We start from the raw sequence: 17,814 nt of genomic DNA, 5'->3' as shown, positions 1-17,814 counted from the left end.
CAGAGCTGTCTCTTGCATAGAGATGTCATGAGCACATCTGGAGTGGGGCAGAGCTGTCTCTTGCATAGAGATGCTACTTGGCACCAGCATAGAACTAAGCCAGGCCCAGCAAATACCAGAAAAGAGGAAAAAAAGAAGAGAAAAGAAGTTCTTTCTCTCTCCCCACATGGCTTTGGTTGGTACTAACTGCATAAACCGGAATCTTCTCACATGGTGATAAAATACGGTTGAGGATCTGAGAAAGCCATGCATGAGGGAATATGGGGGGCCAGAGGGGAAGAAAATTGGACAAGAGTAGGAACAGTAAGGCCTGGACCAAGACAGGTGGGAAGATCAGGAAAAACGGACTCAAGATCTGGCTGGCAATGAGGAGGGGAGCAGGTGAGGGGTGAGGCTGGGGCGGTGGTGTCCGCCTTCATTGCCCTTCCTTTTCAACTCTCAGGTGGGGTCCGACTACGTGACTCTGGCCACGTGTGTCCCTACCAAGAAATGGTGCCCACCACTGACCAGCCCATGCTAGAGCATGATACTCTGTGTGGGGCTGCCCCTGCTATCCAAGCAACAGCCTCCACAATCACAAGCTGGGGAGGCCTTCTGATTCCTGGGTCTGCATCGGGCAAGCAGCCTCATTTCATGCCTCAGACACAGATCCTCTCTGGCTTGTAGATGTGTGCTCAGTTCTCTGTGGGATCTCCTTTAGACACACATTAGGTGTGTACACGTTTAAATGTTTGTCCACGTATTTAAAAAGGCATGTCTGGGCTAAAATATGTTTCTTTTGGGAAGAAAAGGAAAGCAGCTTGAGCAAAATCCAAGAGGCTCCCCCAGATTTCATTTCAAGTTTATAACTAACTTGTAATCACTCTCCCTCTTAGGGCCAGTTTCTTCCACCAGACATTGGGGAACGACAAGCTCGTTTCACAGGATCCTGCACACCGGACTTAATGTGAAACAGTCAGCCAATAGTAAGGAGAAATAAAGCAGGTGGCTCCTTTAGAAAAGATGCTGAAAAGCAGTTTCATATTTTTTCCTTTATGGATTTTTGCTTTAGATTTTGTAGACTTGTTTCCTGGGTTAAATGTGATATCGTGAAAACCCCCATTCCTGTCTGTGTAAATATGATTGCCGGGTTGATGGGAAACTCCCTAGCTTTCCAGTAGCTGTTGTTTTTTCACACTGCAGTAGAAAGGGGCAAATGTAGCCAGTTGTATGTAAAAAAAGAAAACAAGACCCTCAGTGCCTGTGAAGGGGCTGGAAACCAGTAATGTGCCCAGAACACAGGTGGAATGGGGGATTGATAGGAGAAAAACAGGACCCTAAATAATCTCTACTTTGGGTATTTGGATTCATAAAAGATGCTTGATTTTGGAGAAGAAAGAAACCCTGGAAGATCAAATGTCCTAACTCTTTGAGAGCTTTGGGTGATGTAGACAAGGCAGTAATGATTTTTTGACGCCAAGAGTCAGATCTTGTAAATGGATTGCAGAGCACTTTCATACAGATGGCTTATTGTGAGGCATTCCACAGATGGGGATAGCAAGGTCAAGAGACGTAGCTGGTCAAGCTATGCTCTTAATCCCAACTCACTTGTCTCTAACTGTGGGGCCCTGCCATGGCACCAAATTCAATCCAAATATTTGCAAACACATTAGAAAAAACATTACTTGGGGCGCCTGGGTGACTCAGTTGGTTGAGCGTTTGGCTCTTGATTTCGGCTCAGGTCATGATCTTGGGGTTGTGGGATCAAGCCCCATGTTGGGCTCTGTGCTCAGTGGGGAGTCTGCTTGAGATTCTCTCTCTCCTTCTCCCTCTGCTCCTCCTCCTGCTGTCTCTCTCAAGTAAATAAATAAATAAATCTTAAAAAAAAACCAAACATTACTTGACCATGATGTCATCATGGGACCAGGGACATGGTCTTTGCCTTCTCTCCACCGTGCTCTTTGACTGCCCTCCCCCCCCCCCCACTGTCTCCAGGGTGGGGGATAGGGAATGACACACAGGTCATCCATTCTTTAAATTTGGTACTCCCAATTGTGCATTTGTGATGATATGGCGATAAATGGGTCAAGGTGCTGGTGTACCCTCTGCTCTTATTGTGCTCAAGTGCACACCAACCTGTTCAATGTTAGAGGCGGCCCTTCTAGCTGGAATGTGAAGCAGGGCCTGAGCATGGGCAGGGTAAAAAATGCAGACTTGAAGCTTTACGGCCTCATGTTCATTTCCCACTTCTGCCATCTTCTGTCCATGGGAGCTTGGGCACCTTACTTTGTCTCCCTATCTGAGCCTCAGTTTCCACTTTTGTAAAAACAAAGCTAATACACATTTCCTTGTATTGCTGTGAAGATTAAACTGGAGGGTCTATGTGCAGTCCAATAAATGGTAGCTGTTTTTATTTCTGGGCACTGTCCTTGGAGAACTACATACTAGATTAACTGTTTAGAATACAATGAGAGGGAATCTTGGGCTATTCATTATACAAAGCTGGTCATATACAGGTAAACAGTCCTGTACTACCACCACTTACGTCATTAATCTGTCTGTAGGTTACATAATACATAATACAGTTGAATGGAATTAAATTATTCTATGGCTGTAAGTTCCAACTAAATGTGATACATTTTTATCAGATGAATGAAGGGTTATGTGAGATTTTGGAAGAAAAGAGCTTATCCTTAGGAAGAACTGAATAATTGGTAGTGATACTATGATTGTTAACTAAAGTATTACAATGGTATCTGCCTCATGCTTTGATAGTACTTTAAAGCTTACTTCTCTGCTCGAGGGTGGTCTTCCCCTGAGTTCTAGGTCAAAATTAAACTCTCTGCAACCTTCCATTTCTGTTTTTAGGCATTTCCCCCAGGTCCTCTGCTTCAAGTCTCTCTTCCCTATGCCCCTTGTCATGCTCAAGAAAATGTTTTCAGCAGTTGTTCTTAATGGCCAAGTCCCCTATAGGTGCTAGGTCTTGGGTGGTTAATATTACCTCTTTCTGCTTCCTCAAGAGCCCCACAAATGTCCACCAGCCACCCACTGGACTCCTCTCTGGCTGTTCCATCTTCTTATATTTCAGCCTTTAGTTTTGGAGTGTCTTTTAACCTTTTCCTTCTGGCAATCTTCCTGTCCATCCCTTACTTTAGTCAGCCAAATATTTTATTTTATTTTATTTTATTTTATTTTATTTTATTTATTTTTGAGAGAGAGAGTGCATGTGATGGGCAGGGGAGGGGCAGAGGGAGAGAGAGACTCTTAAGCAGGCTCCACATCCAGCATGGAGCCCAACGCTGGGTTCTCGATCTCAGGACCTTGAGATCATGACCTGAGCTGAAATCAAGAGTCATCCTGGGGGCAGAGGAATAGTAAGAGATAAGTCAGGCAAGGTGAGGGATATAGGAGGGCATGGGTGTCAGGCTGTCATGTCTGCACCTAATTAAGCTGTGAATGGGGGAACCATGAGAAGGTTTGGGTTTTAAAATATCTAGGGAGATGAGAACTGGAAGCTGGTCATTGGAAGGTTCTACCCCACCATCTGCCACAGTCAAAGGAGTAAACACTCTAAAGAGAGGAAGGATGGAAAGCAGACTGAGAAAGACTAAGAGTGAGAGGGGGTAGTACAATTTATTCTTTTAATTTGGTTGTCAGTGACCCAGGGAGAGACAGAATTTGACAATGATCAGAATCATGAGATTTTCTAGGAAGGAGAATATAAGCCTAAGTGAAGAGGAGAGATGAAAGAGGCAAGAAGGACAGGGGCTGATCAGCGGGGATGACCAGACTGGATGGTGTGGGGTCCCATGTGTGGAAAGAAACAGAATGAGTGAGAGACTGGTAATGTGTGGTGGGGCCCTGGGCGAACGTTATTGGGTATGAAGTCATGGAATGTCATCCCTTAATTTTGAGTATGAGGTCAATCCTTTTCCTTCACCTAAATAGTTAAAATAAGGTAGGGCTAACAGCTCAACCATCCATGTTGGCACCTTCTGCCTTCTGACCTCTCCCCTCACACCAGAGCATAATCCCTCCTCCGAGGCTGTCTTCCCTGCGGCCAGGTCCTACCTGCCGTGTTTCCCTAAGCAGGTCTCAGTCAGTGATCCTGCTGGGCCTGCAATACAAGTGGCTTCCAGGGGCGCCTGAGTGGCTCAGTCGGTTAAGCGTCTGCTTTCGGCTCAGGTCATGATCTCAGGGTCCTGGGATCAAGCCCCGCATCCATCTGGCTCCCTGCTCAGCGGGGAGTCTGCTTCTCCCTCTCCCACTCTCCCTGCTTGTACTTTCTCTTTCTCTCTCTGTCAAATAAATAAAATCTTAAAAAAAAAAAACAAAAAACAAGTGGCTTCCAAAAATGCAGTAATTACCCCGATTCTACTCTGTCACCCATCTTCTACTTCTTTCCAAAAATGAAGATATATTGGTTGAATTGCTTTTCGTAATTCAATTTCAAGGGCTGCACAGGCTTTTACCAGTGTCGTGCAAATTTATTTCCACCTACCTGCTCACAAGGTGCTTGTTTCAGAGCGGCCAACCTAACACTATTCCCTTCCTCACCAAACTCATATCTTGGCCACCCCTCAGAGCCACTGATTAGACTGGCTTTTTATTTTCTTTTTGCCCACCCTCTTTCTTTAAACACAAGTAGCTCCCAGAATATCTGGAATGCAAAGTTCCTATGTGCATGTTTGAAATAATAATTTGTATTAAAAGCAGGGGTTTAACGTACTTCATCTTCAGAGGTGAAATTATGTCACATTTATAATTATATTTATATTGTGATATTATTATAATTATGACTTTATAATATTCTGGCATACATTGTTTTTTAGGAGTGCATACTAGAACTTCTCAATGCAAAGCAAGAAAAAGGATATTTTATAATTGAATGGCAATATATATTTTCTGGCGCCTACAGAGACTCCAACTTTTCAAAGAAAAATTGAATTGAATTGAAAATGAAAGGAAATGAGCTCTCAATCAACGTTTTTGGCTAGAAAAAAATACTTACCACCCTACTTCCTTCCTCCCATGTACGTGCAGTCACATGCACATACATAACACACGATTTTCTCCTTTGAGGACCAATAGTCTATTCTAGCATCCCGAGCACAGCATGCATGCCCTAACAATAGATCCCCCCCTTTTTTTAATGCCCCCGTACTTCCTTTGATTCGAGTATGAATTCGCCGATTTTCTCCCGTGTGACTATAGCCCTCTTTGTCACGGGGCCAACTTCTCTCATTCACACCTTTTATTCTGAGCCAGCGCTGCGAGGGTCACACCCAGAGGTGGGGAGCGCCGCTCAGTCCCTGGTGCTGCAGGCCATCCCCTCCCCGGCCCTCACCTGCTCGGGACCCCCCCCCCCCCCGGCCTACCTGGAAGGCCCAGGATGGTGAAGTAGGGCCGGCACTCCGTGAACCCTGAGCTCTGCCTCACGCAGCTCCGCCAGAGCCCCTCGTACTGGAACACGGAGGTGACGGGGTTGTCATACAGGTCCTGAGTGCTCCACATGTCCATCCCCGTGGCGGCGATGCAGCCCGCCAGGCCCAGGAGGGACAGGAGGAAGCCCACCACTTGGCACGTGGTGGTGGACATGGCCTTAGCCGCGCGCCCTCCGACCGCGGGCTGAGGACCTGCTGCGCCTTCCTCCTGTGCCGGTGTGGGTGGGCGGGCTGTGCTCCTGAGCCCGGCTGCCCTAATCAGATGGTTTCCCTCAGCTCTTGGTGTTTGCTCACAGTGTTTTCCTTAGATAGTTCAGTTTCACTCTTGGTTCAAGGGCATTATTTTTTCATTTGTTAGGGTAGCCGCCCCAAGAGACACTTGTCCTACCGAGCTGCGCAGGCCCAGCTGGGTTGAGAGCAGAGCGGTCCGAATGGACGCTCTGCCCCAAGGCCGAGCAGCCTCTCCCGGGTCCCCGGCTCTGGCTCTGCCCCCTGAGCTCGCTGGCCACCACCTGGGGAGAAAGCTGACCAGTCCAGCGCCCCGACAAGCTTTTTCCTTTAGGCTCTGCTCATCACAGGAGGCCCCAGGACTCTGCGTCTTAAACCAGACTCGGTATTTTCTCCTCACAACTCATAAACTACTTTTCATGTACATCTTTCCATTCTGCCCTTACAGAAGTGGGTAGAGTAGGTATCATTATCCCACACCCATATGTATTTTGAGGCAAGTGAGGTAGATTAAGGAACTTGTCCAAAGGGCCTTGAACCACAGATGCATTCAAGTCAGCAAAGATGGAGCTCCAGTCCCCACTTTTGGTCTGGTGCTCTTTCTCTATTTCCATGTGGAGTGGGAGAGGTAGGCAAGGTGTCCCCACTTTTGAGAACGGGAAGTCAAATCCTAGAGATCTGCTTTTGTTTTACAGGTATGGAAAATAGGAGGGGAAGAAGTGAGACATCCTGCTGACCTCCATGTCACCCTTTCACTCACACCATGAGAACCACATGGAGACCACATGGCAGACACAGAAGGTTCTAAAAAGGCCAGAGAAGGGCTCAGGGCTGGCTAGGCCCAAGCCCCTGTTCTGGTTACTGAGAGCCCTGGGATCTGCCCCTGACACAGTCACTAACACGCTGTGTGCTAGATGATTTTGTGCAAACTGATCAGCCCCTGCAGGTCACAGTTTCTTCATCTGTAACATTTGCATACTAAAGTAGAATACTTCATCGCCCTTTCAGATCTCACACACTGTCTTCCACATTTTGCAGAAAGGTTTTCACTACAGTTGGTCAAAATATCAGGAATTATATAATCACGAAAAAGAGAGACCTGACCAGAAATTAACCATTGCATTTTGCCTACCCAGTTCGATTTTGTAAGAGAATTGATTGACCTGCTACTTCCTGGGGGTCCTGTGTGTCTTGCCTCTGAATTCAGAACCATCTTTTTTTTTTTTTTAAGGTCGGTTCCATGCCCAGCATGGAGCCTAACATGGGGCTTGAACTCACGACCCTGAGATCAAAACCTGAGCTGAAATCAAGAGTCGGACACTTAACCAACTGAGCCATCCAGGCACCCCCAGAACCATTTTAATTATAGCTTCCCCAACTCTGGATCTCCAGGCCTGGAAACACACCCAACATACCAATCTCTAACCTGTACGGGTTCTCCAGGAAACAAACCTTTGCATCTGGACATTTCAGTGTTATCTTGAGTGCACCCAGCCACTGCTCCCATTCTTTTTTTTCCCCAGCAAACACAGAAAGCAAATATGGAAGGTCTCCCCCTAGTTTGAATGGACTCCACACTCCCCTGAAGTGCTTATCTTCCTTTAGGTTCTGTGATCAGTGTAGAGAGTGAATCATGAGCCAGAAAACTCAAAAAATGAGTAAGCAGGAGTTATATCACTTTCGTTGAAACAGCGTTGGTGTCTGCTTTCCCTGAACTGAGTTACAAGGCCAAGTCCAAAAGGTGAGGAGGGAGCAACTAGAAGAAGTGTCTGTGGTCTCTGCTGCTGGATGGGGATTGAGTAATTAGATTGGAAAATATTGGAAGGGTTCAAGAATGATTCTGCCACTGTTTCTGTGGACAGAGTCATTTTGCTCTTGTTTCAACCAAGATTCAGGGTTTTTATTTATAAAGAGTTTGTTTTCCAGTTGTTCATTTTATGACATTTGTCTAACACCCACCCCATACCTATAATACCACTGAAATAGTAGATGGAAAATTGAAAAAATAAAAGAAATAGGTTATTACAAGTTATCTATTCTCACTCATGGCAGTTTCCCCTCCTCCTTCCCTATGCAAATGCTTTATGCAAAATTTCAAGACCAGGGAAAAACAGTTATTCAGGTAATAATGAATTAGCTTTCTTTCTTATTTGAAGTGACAGTGACTTTATTTTTTGGGAGAAGGAAAAGTTAATTTAATTTAATTTATTTATATTTTAAAGATTTTATTTACTTATTTGACAGAGAGAGACACAGCGAGAGAGGGAACACAAGCAGGGGGAGTGGGAGAGGGAGAAGCAGGCTTCCCGCTGAGCAGGGAGCCTGATGCGGGGCTCGATCCCAGGACCCTGGGATCATGACCTGAGCCGAAGGCAGACACTTAACGACTGAACCACCCAGGCGCCCTGGAAAAGTTAATTTTAAAGGATAAACTAAAGCTACCTCTACCTAGTAGAATACTGAATGAATAGAGAGAAAATGTAAGTCTACACATTTTTAAAAAAATTTAAGTCTACGTACTTTTTAAATGTGAAATAGATATTGGTAGGTTTTCAAACATCTGGAAGATGGAATCTGTCACTTCCTAGTGGGTTTTCTGTGCTATAAAATGAACGGACCACTGCTTCACGGGTCACTGCTGAAGAGTGAATGGGGGTCCACAGAGGAAAATCTGGCTTCCATGTTTCTGCCAAGAGGGGCACTTGTCCAAACCCGATCAGCCCAAGACAGGTTGGCTGTCAGTTATGGGCCTAGTGAAATGATTTTATCTGGGAAGGTTGACTGCCAGTCCTATGCCTACAGTTTCTCTGGAAGGTTTGGCTGTGCCTGACTTCTTCCCTCTGAGCTTGAGAGTCTGTTTTGCATTTTGGGGCATGTGTATCTTCTCAGTGGAAATTTAAAAATTCTGTACTTTCATCTCAGTGACAATGGAAAGGAAATTAAAACAAGAATGTTCCAGATCCTCAGGCTGGCCCCTTATGGTTCATGCTTGTGTTGGTGTTAATGATTATGTTTATACCAGAGGACAGTTAAGTAGTCTCAACTGGTATGTGAACAAAGGGTTCATTCTTGCTCAAACAGAAAATGCAGTCAGGGGAACTTCTCCCCACTTTGAGGTACTGACACTCCACGCTAGGGCCCCTGTGCCTTGGGGTCAACACCCCGCTAGCTTCACTGGCAAGCGTTGCACTGTCCTGTCTTTGCACATACCTGATTGCAACAATCAGTGGCAGTAAATATACGGCAGAGAACTTTCCCTCCCCAATTCCAGAAATAATTGGGTTGATAATCTTAGAGCCATATTTCAATACAACCTTACTTCAAATGAACAAGACCACTGCAAAGAGCTATCGAGCCGCAGAAACCTCATTACCAGGGGTTGCACGTGAGTGTGAGACGTGAGTACCTCAAACGTATTAACACCATTTTGTAAAACAAACCTATGCAAGTAGAGAATCTGTGTTAATGATAATGAAGTCAAAACACTGAAACAGGTAAAATGCAAAATCGGCCTTGAGGCTATATCTTTGTTAAACTCCAAATGCAAATGAACACTATCCCTAACACCAAACTAATTTTGAAATTTGGATTGATTAATTTTTCAGTGTTATTTATATTACATTTGCAAATGTGCCTTTTGACTTGTAGAAGACATGCATTAGGAATTTAAATCTAGTGTTTATACTTGAATACATTAAAATAACATTAAAGGGGCGCCTGGGTGGCTCAGTCGTTAAGCGTCTGCCTTCAGCTCAGGTCATGATCCCAGAGTCCTGGGATCGAGTCCCACATCGGGCTCCCTGATCAGTGGGAAGCCTGCTTCTCCCTCTCCCACTCCCCCTGCTTGTGTTCCCTCTCACTGTCTCTCTCTCTCTCTCTCTCTCTGTCAAATAAATAAAGAAAATCTTAAAAAAAAAAAGAAAAAAAATAACATTAAAACAAGTATAACTTAAGTGAACATTGAGGGTCTGTAAGAATTTTTTTCCTTTAAAAGGGATTCCTATAAAATTCTTTTTAAAAAATAGTTCTCTAAACTATCTAGTGACAGGATTTATACACGCTCGCATGCACATGCACACACACAGCACTCGAAGGTTCTGAGAGAAGGCCTAACAGGCAGTTTTGGTCTGGCCCAATTCTAACTCTGTGAGCTTGGGCAAAGTGCTCTGCCCCTCTCAGGCTCCATCTGTAAAGTATGTATGGGGCATGTTGACAGCTATTGTTAGTCCACGACAGCTGCCCAAGGAGAAGTCTGTGTGGGGCTGGGATACGAGGTTCTGGCGAGGTGTGAGGCTAGGAAGGCCCCTCCACACTGGGGGCTTTTGCTTTGGGTCAGGAGAGATTTCTGTTTGGAGCCTGAGCGTCTCAGGACTCCATATTAGGGCAACCCACTGAGGCTTAGGTGAAGGCAGAACAGGGTCTGAGCCCTGGCTTCATCTGTATATGACCTTGGGCAAGTCACTCAGACTTATTTTCCTTGTTTCTAAAAGGGTGATAATAATAGCACCAAGCTCACAGGGTGGTTTGCAGAGGTTACACAAAATGTTGCAAGCCAATTGTTTACTCAAGTCCTAGTACATTGTTATTCTCCCTTTGTGGAGCAATATGAACTCCTGAGATGGGTGCTCTGTGTGGCCAGAGGTCAGCTCCAGGCTGATTGCCTCCACCAAGGCCTCTAGCTCTGCATGGACCCAGGTCCTAGTCTCTGGAGAGATCATGAGCTTTTGCATTTGAGGTGAGGGAGACTCAAAGCTAAGGCTGGGTCAGCAGGATACAGGGATGTGGGAGAGGCTCATCTTTGCTCCCGTCCCTAGTGGAGACAGGCCTCACTGAATCCGCAGCTGGTCACCCACTGACCTGACTCATGTCCTCTTGTTTATACCCAGTCCCCACCTCTCTAAGAGGGTATTCACTGCCTTCCATAACTGTGCCCACACAAACCCCCTCCTCCAGCCAAGGTCGCTCTTTGATTTTCTTCCAAGTAAGACTCAGGGGGTAGCACCCTCTTGCCTTTGCTCATGCTGCTTTTCCTTCTGTGTCTCTGCCTTTTCCAAACCCTACCTGCCTTTTAAGGCTCACTTGTTGTATTTCCTCCTCAGTGGAGCCTTTCCTGAGCACTTCCATACTCTTCTCATCTCTGCAGCACTAGCCCTCCGGCCTCACTTGGCACCTTGTCATACCCAGCCTGGGGTGCACTTTCATTACTTTGAGGGTGCTAGCCCCAAGAATCCTGAGGTTGCAGTGAGCTCTCCATCAGTAGGTGTGGAGTGTATAAAAGAATGATTCACTGTGTGACTTAAGTCTTTACTTGTTACCTTCTGTGTGTTTCTAAGTCTTGACCCTATAGTCAGATGGCAAGTTCCTGGAGGGGAAAACCCCGTTTTCTATTTCTGGTGCTCCTTCCAATGCCCATCTTGGATCAGTGTCCCTCTCAAGAACTTGATGTATATTTATGGAAGGAAAAAAGAACTAAGAAATAAAAATGATGTTTATTCACTGTCTTACTCTGTTACATGAGTGAAAGACACTTTTAACATTTCTCCTTTTTTTTTTTTTTAACACTTTTACCACCTACTCTTGAGACCTGAATTTTTCTTCAAGTGAAAATGACCAATCTACAAAGCCAACAAACACACAATCCTTCTGTGTTTAATACCAGTCTGGGGGAGCGGGCATCACAGCCCACACACCTTGCCTGCATGGCAGAGATCCCTTGCTGCCGAAGCCCTCTGAGCAGAGAGAGAGAGCACCCTGAATCTGATTCCATGTGGCCAATGTTTTCTGGAGGTCAGGAGCCTCGATCCCCACAGAAGGGGCTCATCTGGCACACCTCAGAGAAACACAGCACTCAGTTCTTTTTCTGTATGTATCTTTTCCCTCTGCCCCTTTCTATTGCTTCTGCGGGCTTAGGCTTCCCTGGAAGCCGGGCCCAGGCACAAAAGGGTCTGGAGATGAAATTCCGTTCATGAGATCCACAGTCCCCATTTCAGGGAGGCGGAATCTTGGGGCTAAAGGAAAGAGGGGGCTGAAGTTGGGCCTCTTGAGTCCTGTTCCTATGTGTGACTGAGTCTCAATGCCATTGCTCACATAGGAGTTGTTTAAACGATGTACCCCTTGGGAAAAACTGGGCACCATCCAGTGAGGGGAACAAGAGCCCTGGCAGCTCAGAGAGCTCCTGCCCCTAAGGTTCCTACACTCCTGTTCTGACTCCGGTGGTGGTAGTTGCTGCTCCTGATTCCCCACGGTCCCTCTGTGGGGCCCCAGGCAGGGGCCTCTATCCCCCTGCCAGGGTGCTGGCACCAGCCCTTACCTGGCAGCCCCAGCAGGGTGAAGTAGCCCCGGCACTCGGTGAAGCCAGAGCTCTCTCGGACACAGGAGCGCCACAGCCCTTGGTAGTTGAATACAGCCGTCACCGGGTTGTTGTACAAGTCCTGGGTGCTCCACTGGTCCATGCAGGTGGCGGCAATGATGCCCGCAATCCCGATCAGTGAAACTATGAACCCCAAGCCCTGGCAGGCGGTCACGGCCATGGTGGGGTGCAGCGTTGACACAGAGCGCCACACGACAGAGGGACGGCCCGGTTCTGAGTGTGCAGGGTGTAGGGACGGAGCTTTCTCGGGGAGGCTGGTGCACACGTCACAAACGGGCCATGCAATGGAGGAGGGGACTCAAGAGTGCCACCTGAGCTTGTCCTCCTCCTTTATCTAGCCAAGCCAGATAACTCCCACAACATGGTACCAAGAGCCATTTGTTTTCTACCATATGTACACTCTACTCACTGTTGACCTTCGGAGGGAGTTTCTTTCCTGATTAGCCAGGTTCCCCTCCATGGAGGGTAAAGCAGGCGTAGAGGGCGCTGCCTGGAAGGGCCTGCAGGTTGGTCATGCCTCAGAAATACTTGGAGATGAAAGGGCTTCGCCTGTGAGGCCCTCCCAAAGTATCACTGCTGCTCTAGTTCAGTGAATTAAATAGAACTAAAACATAGGACTGAGAAAATGGAACACATGAAACAGCAGTAAGAAGCTTGGAAGATAGAATGAGAAGCTCCAACATATATCTAATAGGAGTTCCAGAACAAGAGAGTAAAGAGACTGAAAGACACTATTTGGTAAGTGACTGCTTATGAATTTTCCAGAACTGATGAAAAGTAGCATTTCCACATTAAGGATGTCCAATAGTTCCACAAAAGGTAAATAAAAATAAATCAACATCTGGGTGCATTGTAGTATTGCAAAGTACAAAAGATAAAGGGAAAAACCTTTAAAAAACCTGAAAGAAAGGAACTATAGTCAGTATATCAATTGCAGCAATAGGAAACCAGAAGATGACAGAATTATATCTCTAAAGATTGAGAATAAAAGTAACTATCAACCTCAAAACAATGAGAAGACAAGCCACAGATAGAAAATATTTGCAAAAGGAAAATATTTTCAAAGAAACATTTTATATCCAAAAAACATACTTGCATAAAGGACTCTTATCCAAAATCTACTAAGACCTTAAAACTCAACAATAAGAAAATGAAGAACCTGATTTAAAAATAAGCAAAATATCTGAACAGTGCCTCATCAAAGAAGATATACAGATGATAAATAAGTATAGGAGAAAATGTCATTAGGGAATCACAAATTAAAACAACAAGATACTAATCCATACCTATTAGAATGGCTAAAATCCAAAACACTAACACCAAATTCTGATGAGGATGTGGAGCAACAGGAACTCTCACTCATTGCTGGTGGAAATGCAAAGGTACAGCCACTTTGGAAGACAGTCTGGCAGTTTCTTACAGAAATACATACTCTTAGCATAAGATCCAGCAGTTGTGCTCCTTGGTATTTACCCAAATGAGCTGAAAACTTACATCCACACAGAAACCTGCATCAGATATTTATAAAAGCTTTATTCATAATTGCCCAAACTTGACAGTAACAAGATGTTTTCCAGTAGGTGAATAGATAAATAAACTGGTATATCCAGACAATGGAATATTATCCAATGCTCAAAGAAATGATCTATCAAGCCATGAAAAGACATTGGGGAACCTTAAGTGCATATTACTAAGTGAAAGAAGCTGTATGGTTTCAACTCTATGACATTCTGGAAAAGGCAAAACTATGGGGGCAATAAAAAAAGATCAGTGATTGCAAGGAACTCAGGGCTCTGGGAGGATTAATCAAAGGAGCATAGAAGATTTTTAAGGCAAGCTATTTTGTATGAAACTACAATGGGTGGACACATGTCATTATATACTTACCAAAATCCATAAACCTACAGCACCAAGAGTGTATGCTAATGTGGGCGCCTGGGTGGCTCAGTCGTTAAGCGTTTGCCTTCAACTCAGGTCATGATCCCAGGGTCCTGGGATCGAGTCCCACATCGGGCTCCCTGCTCGGCAAGAAGCCTGCTTCTCCCTCTCCCATTCCCCCTGCTTGTGTTCCTGCTCTTGCTATTTCTCTCTCTGTCAAATAAATAAATAAAATCTTAAAAAAAAAAAAAAAGAGTGTATGCTAATGTAAACTATGAACTTTGGGTGATAATGATGTAGTGTTGGTTCACTGATTGTGACGATGTAGGACTCTGGTGCTGGACATTGATAGTGGGGGAGGCGATGCATGTGTGGGTGCAGGGAGTATGTGGAACCCTCTGTGCTTTCCATTCAATATTGCTGTGAACTTGAAAACAAACTGAGGGTTGCTGGAGTGGGGGGTGGGGTGGGAGGGATGGGGTGACTGGGTCATAGACACTAGGGAGGGTATGTGCTCTGGTAAGCGCTGTGAATTGTGCAAGACTGTTGAATCTCAGATCTGTACCTCTGAAACAAATAATGCAATATATGTTAAGAAAAAAAAAAAAGAAGGTAGCAGGAGGGGAAGAATGAAGGGGGGGAAAGCGGAGGGGGAGACGAACCATGAGAGACGATGGACTCTGAAAAACAAACTGAGGGTTCTAGAGGGGAGGGGGATGGGAGGATAGGTTAGCCTGGTGATGGGTATTAAAGATGGCACGTTCTGCATGGAGCACTGGGCGTTATGCACAAACAATGAATCATGGAACACTACATCTAAAACTAATGATGTAATGTATGGGGATTAACATAACAATAAAAAAATTAAAAAAAATATTGCTGTGAACTTGAAACTGCTCTAACAAATAACATCTGAGGGCTGAGCTCTATATCTGGGTGGATACTTGAGTGCAGAGGGAAGAACAGCTCTGGAAGGGCAGAGAACAAGGCTTCAGTATGGGCAGGGACTTGGAGTCAGCAGTGGGTGTGAAAATGTAAAATTCTGTGAAATCTTGGGGTGGGCAGTAGACGTCCCCAAAGTGGAATGAGGGCTCAAAACAATCTCCTTTAGATCTTCAGGGAGAGGGGAACTGCCTAGGAGAAATCTCAGTTACATGACTAGTAGAAAAAGCATCCTATTTTGGTGATGTGCTCCATAATTGGGCAATTGTGAGGCCTCAACTGGGAAGAGAGCATTCTGACCCAAAATGCCCTTCAGTTGACTGTGAGGCTTGTTCCTTATAGCTCTGCCCTTCTGGCTGCTGGATGTAAACCTTAGTCCTGCAGTCAAGAGAACACTTCTTATATCTAACCTTCTCTCCAGATGGTCATTTGTCAAGGAGTCTTGGAAACTTGTAGGAATTTTTATTTTTATTTTTATTTTTTTTAACCAAATCTGGGCATCAGAGGCAAAGCTATCTTGGTATGAATGATAACATGTGAAGAAGTTTATGTCTTAACTCTCACACTGTTTTACCATTTCACCAAAACTGGGCCTCTGTTTCCCAGAGAAATAAAGAATGTTTTTTTTATCTACTGTATAGGAATATTTTGAAAACACAGGCTGCATACCACTATGTCCAGAGGTCCTTAGCACTGAGTGCGGGCTTCGAAAAAACAAATTAAAATTTCCAGAAGTGAGAGAACCAGCCTGCTCTTTCCAGGTGAAATGTCCATTCCAGAACCTGTAGGAGAAACTCAGCATGTTCTTGTCATGAGTTCATGCTGCCGAGTCAGATATGACTCAGAAAAATGACTGCTGAACCCTGAGTTTCAGCCTAATATGGGTGTTCCGAGGACAGGATTCAGCCACTTAGTGACTCATTTCCACTTGGTTTGGTTTGTGGGAGTAACAAGATAAAACGCCCCTGACTGTGGACAGAGGGTATAAATACCCCAAGTACCCTATGCCACTTCAGTCTTGAGATTTAATTCTAAAGCCTATAAGCATGGCTATTCGATACTGCCCAGTGTTTGTTGGTTCTCTAGATCTGGCCGTTTTTGAGTCTCAGTTTGAGTGACTAATAGTATATGGATTTTTAATAAAAATATGCCTAGCATTATGCATATGCATCCTCTCAGGCAAGACAAGAATTATGTCCCTAGTTGTTTGCTGAACAGTTTCAGTTGGGAAACCCAAACACTGCCCCCTTTGGTGATAAAGCAAGATGCAGCAGGAATGTGGACACGGTCCACAATGTCCAGGTTTTTCCTGTTGCCAGCACATGTCAATACCAAGGAGTAGCCTGCAATACAGGAGGCCCCTTTAGGGCAAATGTTTTCAGACAGAATCAGCCCTTGGCACTAGTGTGGTGACATCACAGATGAGCCTGACTGCCCTGCCCTCACCTGTCTGTCTTTGAGAGCATCCCTTCCTCGTTGCTGCTCAGTGTTCCGGGCACCTCATGCTCCCCGATCTCCCAGCTCTAAACTCTGCTATTAGGAAAGAGGTGTGCTAAAGCCTGATGATTGAACGGCACGGCTTAGTTTGTAACTTGCTTCTGAACTATTTGTATTTCACCCCATGAATCAATTTCCTTTCTCTCCACCTTAAAAACAAGTCAAACAAAACCTTTTCTGTTTGCTGATGGTTTGGTAATCCCCAGAATTTTGAATTGTATGAATGGGAAAATTTTCATATAAAAGATTCCAGGACTCAAAGAGGACACCGGATTTCGATTTTGCCCAGTAAGGCAAAAACTAATTATAACAACCACTCTCATTTACAAGAAAAAGAATATTTTACTAGAAAACCACCATCTGAGAATAAAGCATAGTCATGGATAGCTAGGACATAGATATTTGTATTTATGTTCCACATTATCCTCATCTTTTCCCTTATTTATTTTCAGATGAGAAAACCATTGCCATGGACCAGCACAGGTACAGAAGCCCAGAGCTGGAGGACTAGGAGTTGTCTTATAGCCGGTGAGATGCTGGCCACTAAGATTGTGAAGGGGAGCAATGCCAGGATATACGGGCAGAGACGTGGCTCTTGAGCTGAAGGTGACAGTGGGAATTTTGGTGATCCTGAGGGGAGGTGCTGACTTTGGGAGGAGATGTAGATGGACAAAGATAGGAGATCTTGAGGACTCAGATGGTCCCTGTCTTGTGGAAAGGACAGGGACTGAGGTGGGTGGAAGGGGGAGTGGTGTGTTTGGTAAAAAATCATTTACCTCAAACATGGAAGATAAGGTAAGCAATGAAAAGTCCCTAAAGACAGTGACTATGACCTTACAAAACACTCATCTAGAATGTTTTGGGGACAGAGACTAAGAAACATCATTGATTGATTGATTTGATTCGTTCACAGATGCATTTGTCTAAAAAGCAATTGTTGAGTCAGGCAGTACACTGAGCACTGGGAATATGGAAATGAATAAGGTACCATCCTGGTCCCCAGATCTGCATAATCATGAATGATCTATATGTGCTACTATGTTTATGTACTGCATTGCAAAACATAGCCTAACATGGAAATGAAAGAAAGATAATACAAAAGTGATTATAAATAGAAGTTCTGAAATTATCTTTCTGTACCCCAGTGGATTGTTTGGTCCATCCCTGGGCTATGTACATTCCCTGTTTGGAAATTATTGGCCAAGGCAGTTGTAAGTAAGTTGAGAGAAACTGGCAAGTATGAGTGATGAGGGAGGAGCATTACTATAAGGCTGAGGAATAGACTTGGGCTCAAAGAGAGAGTGGCCCTTGTTCTTTAGGATCAAAGAGAAAAGAGGGAAAAAGCGAAGAGAAGTGAAATGAAGCAAGAGAAGAGAGAGGAATGTGGACATGGGCCTGGGGGAAGTACAGTGATCAAGAAACCTAGTGAGTGACCTTCAAGGCAGAGCTTACCAACAGAAAGGGCACTTGAAACTC

General features: G+C 44.9%; 1 protein-coding gene across 2 annotated transcripts in view; it reads right to left on the bottom strand.

Annotated features, from left to right (window-relative positions):
• CLDN18 (claudin 18) overlaps positions 1-12,181 on the bottom strand; it is a 22,246-nt gene extending 10,065 nt beyond the window's left edge. The window contains exon 1 of one of the 2 annotated variants that reach the window (XM_034989305.1): positions 11,962-12,181. In XM_034989305.1, coding sequence (XP_034845196.1) covers positions 11,962-12,181 — 220 coding nt within the window. Of the gene's footprint in view, positions 1-5,357; positions 5,578-11,961 lie in introns of those variants that run through there. The other variant, XM_034989297.1, reaches the window with a different exon arrangement.
• Positions 12,182-17,814: the final 5,633 nt, after the last annotated feature.

Source organism: Mirounga leonina, unplaced genomic scaffold, assembly GCF_011800145.1.
Source record: "Mirounga leonina isolate KUSES-001 unplaced genomic scaffold, KU_Mleo_1.0 Mir_115, whole genome shotgun sequence".
Lineage (NCBI taxonomy): Eukaryota > Metazoa > Chordata > Mammalia > Carnivora > Phocidae > Mirounga > Mirounga leonina.
The sequence above is the reverse complement of the archived record's forward strand: the minus strand, read 5'-3'. Positions and strand labels throughout refer to the sequence as shown.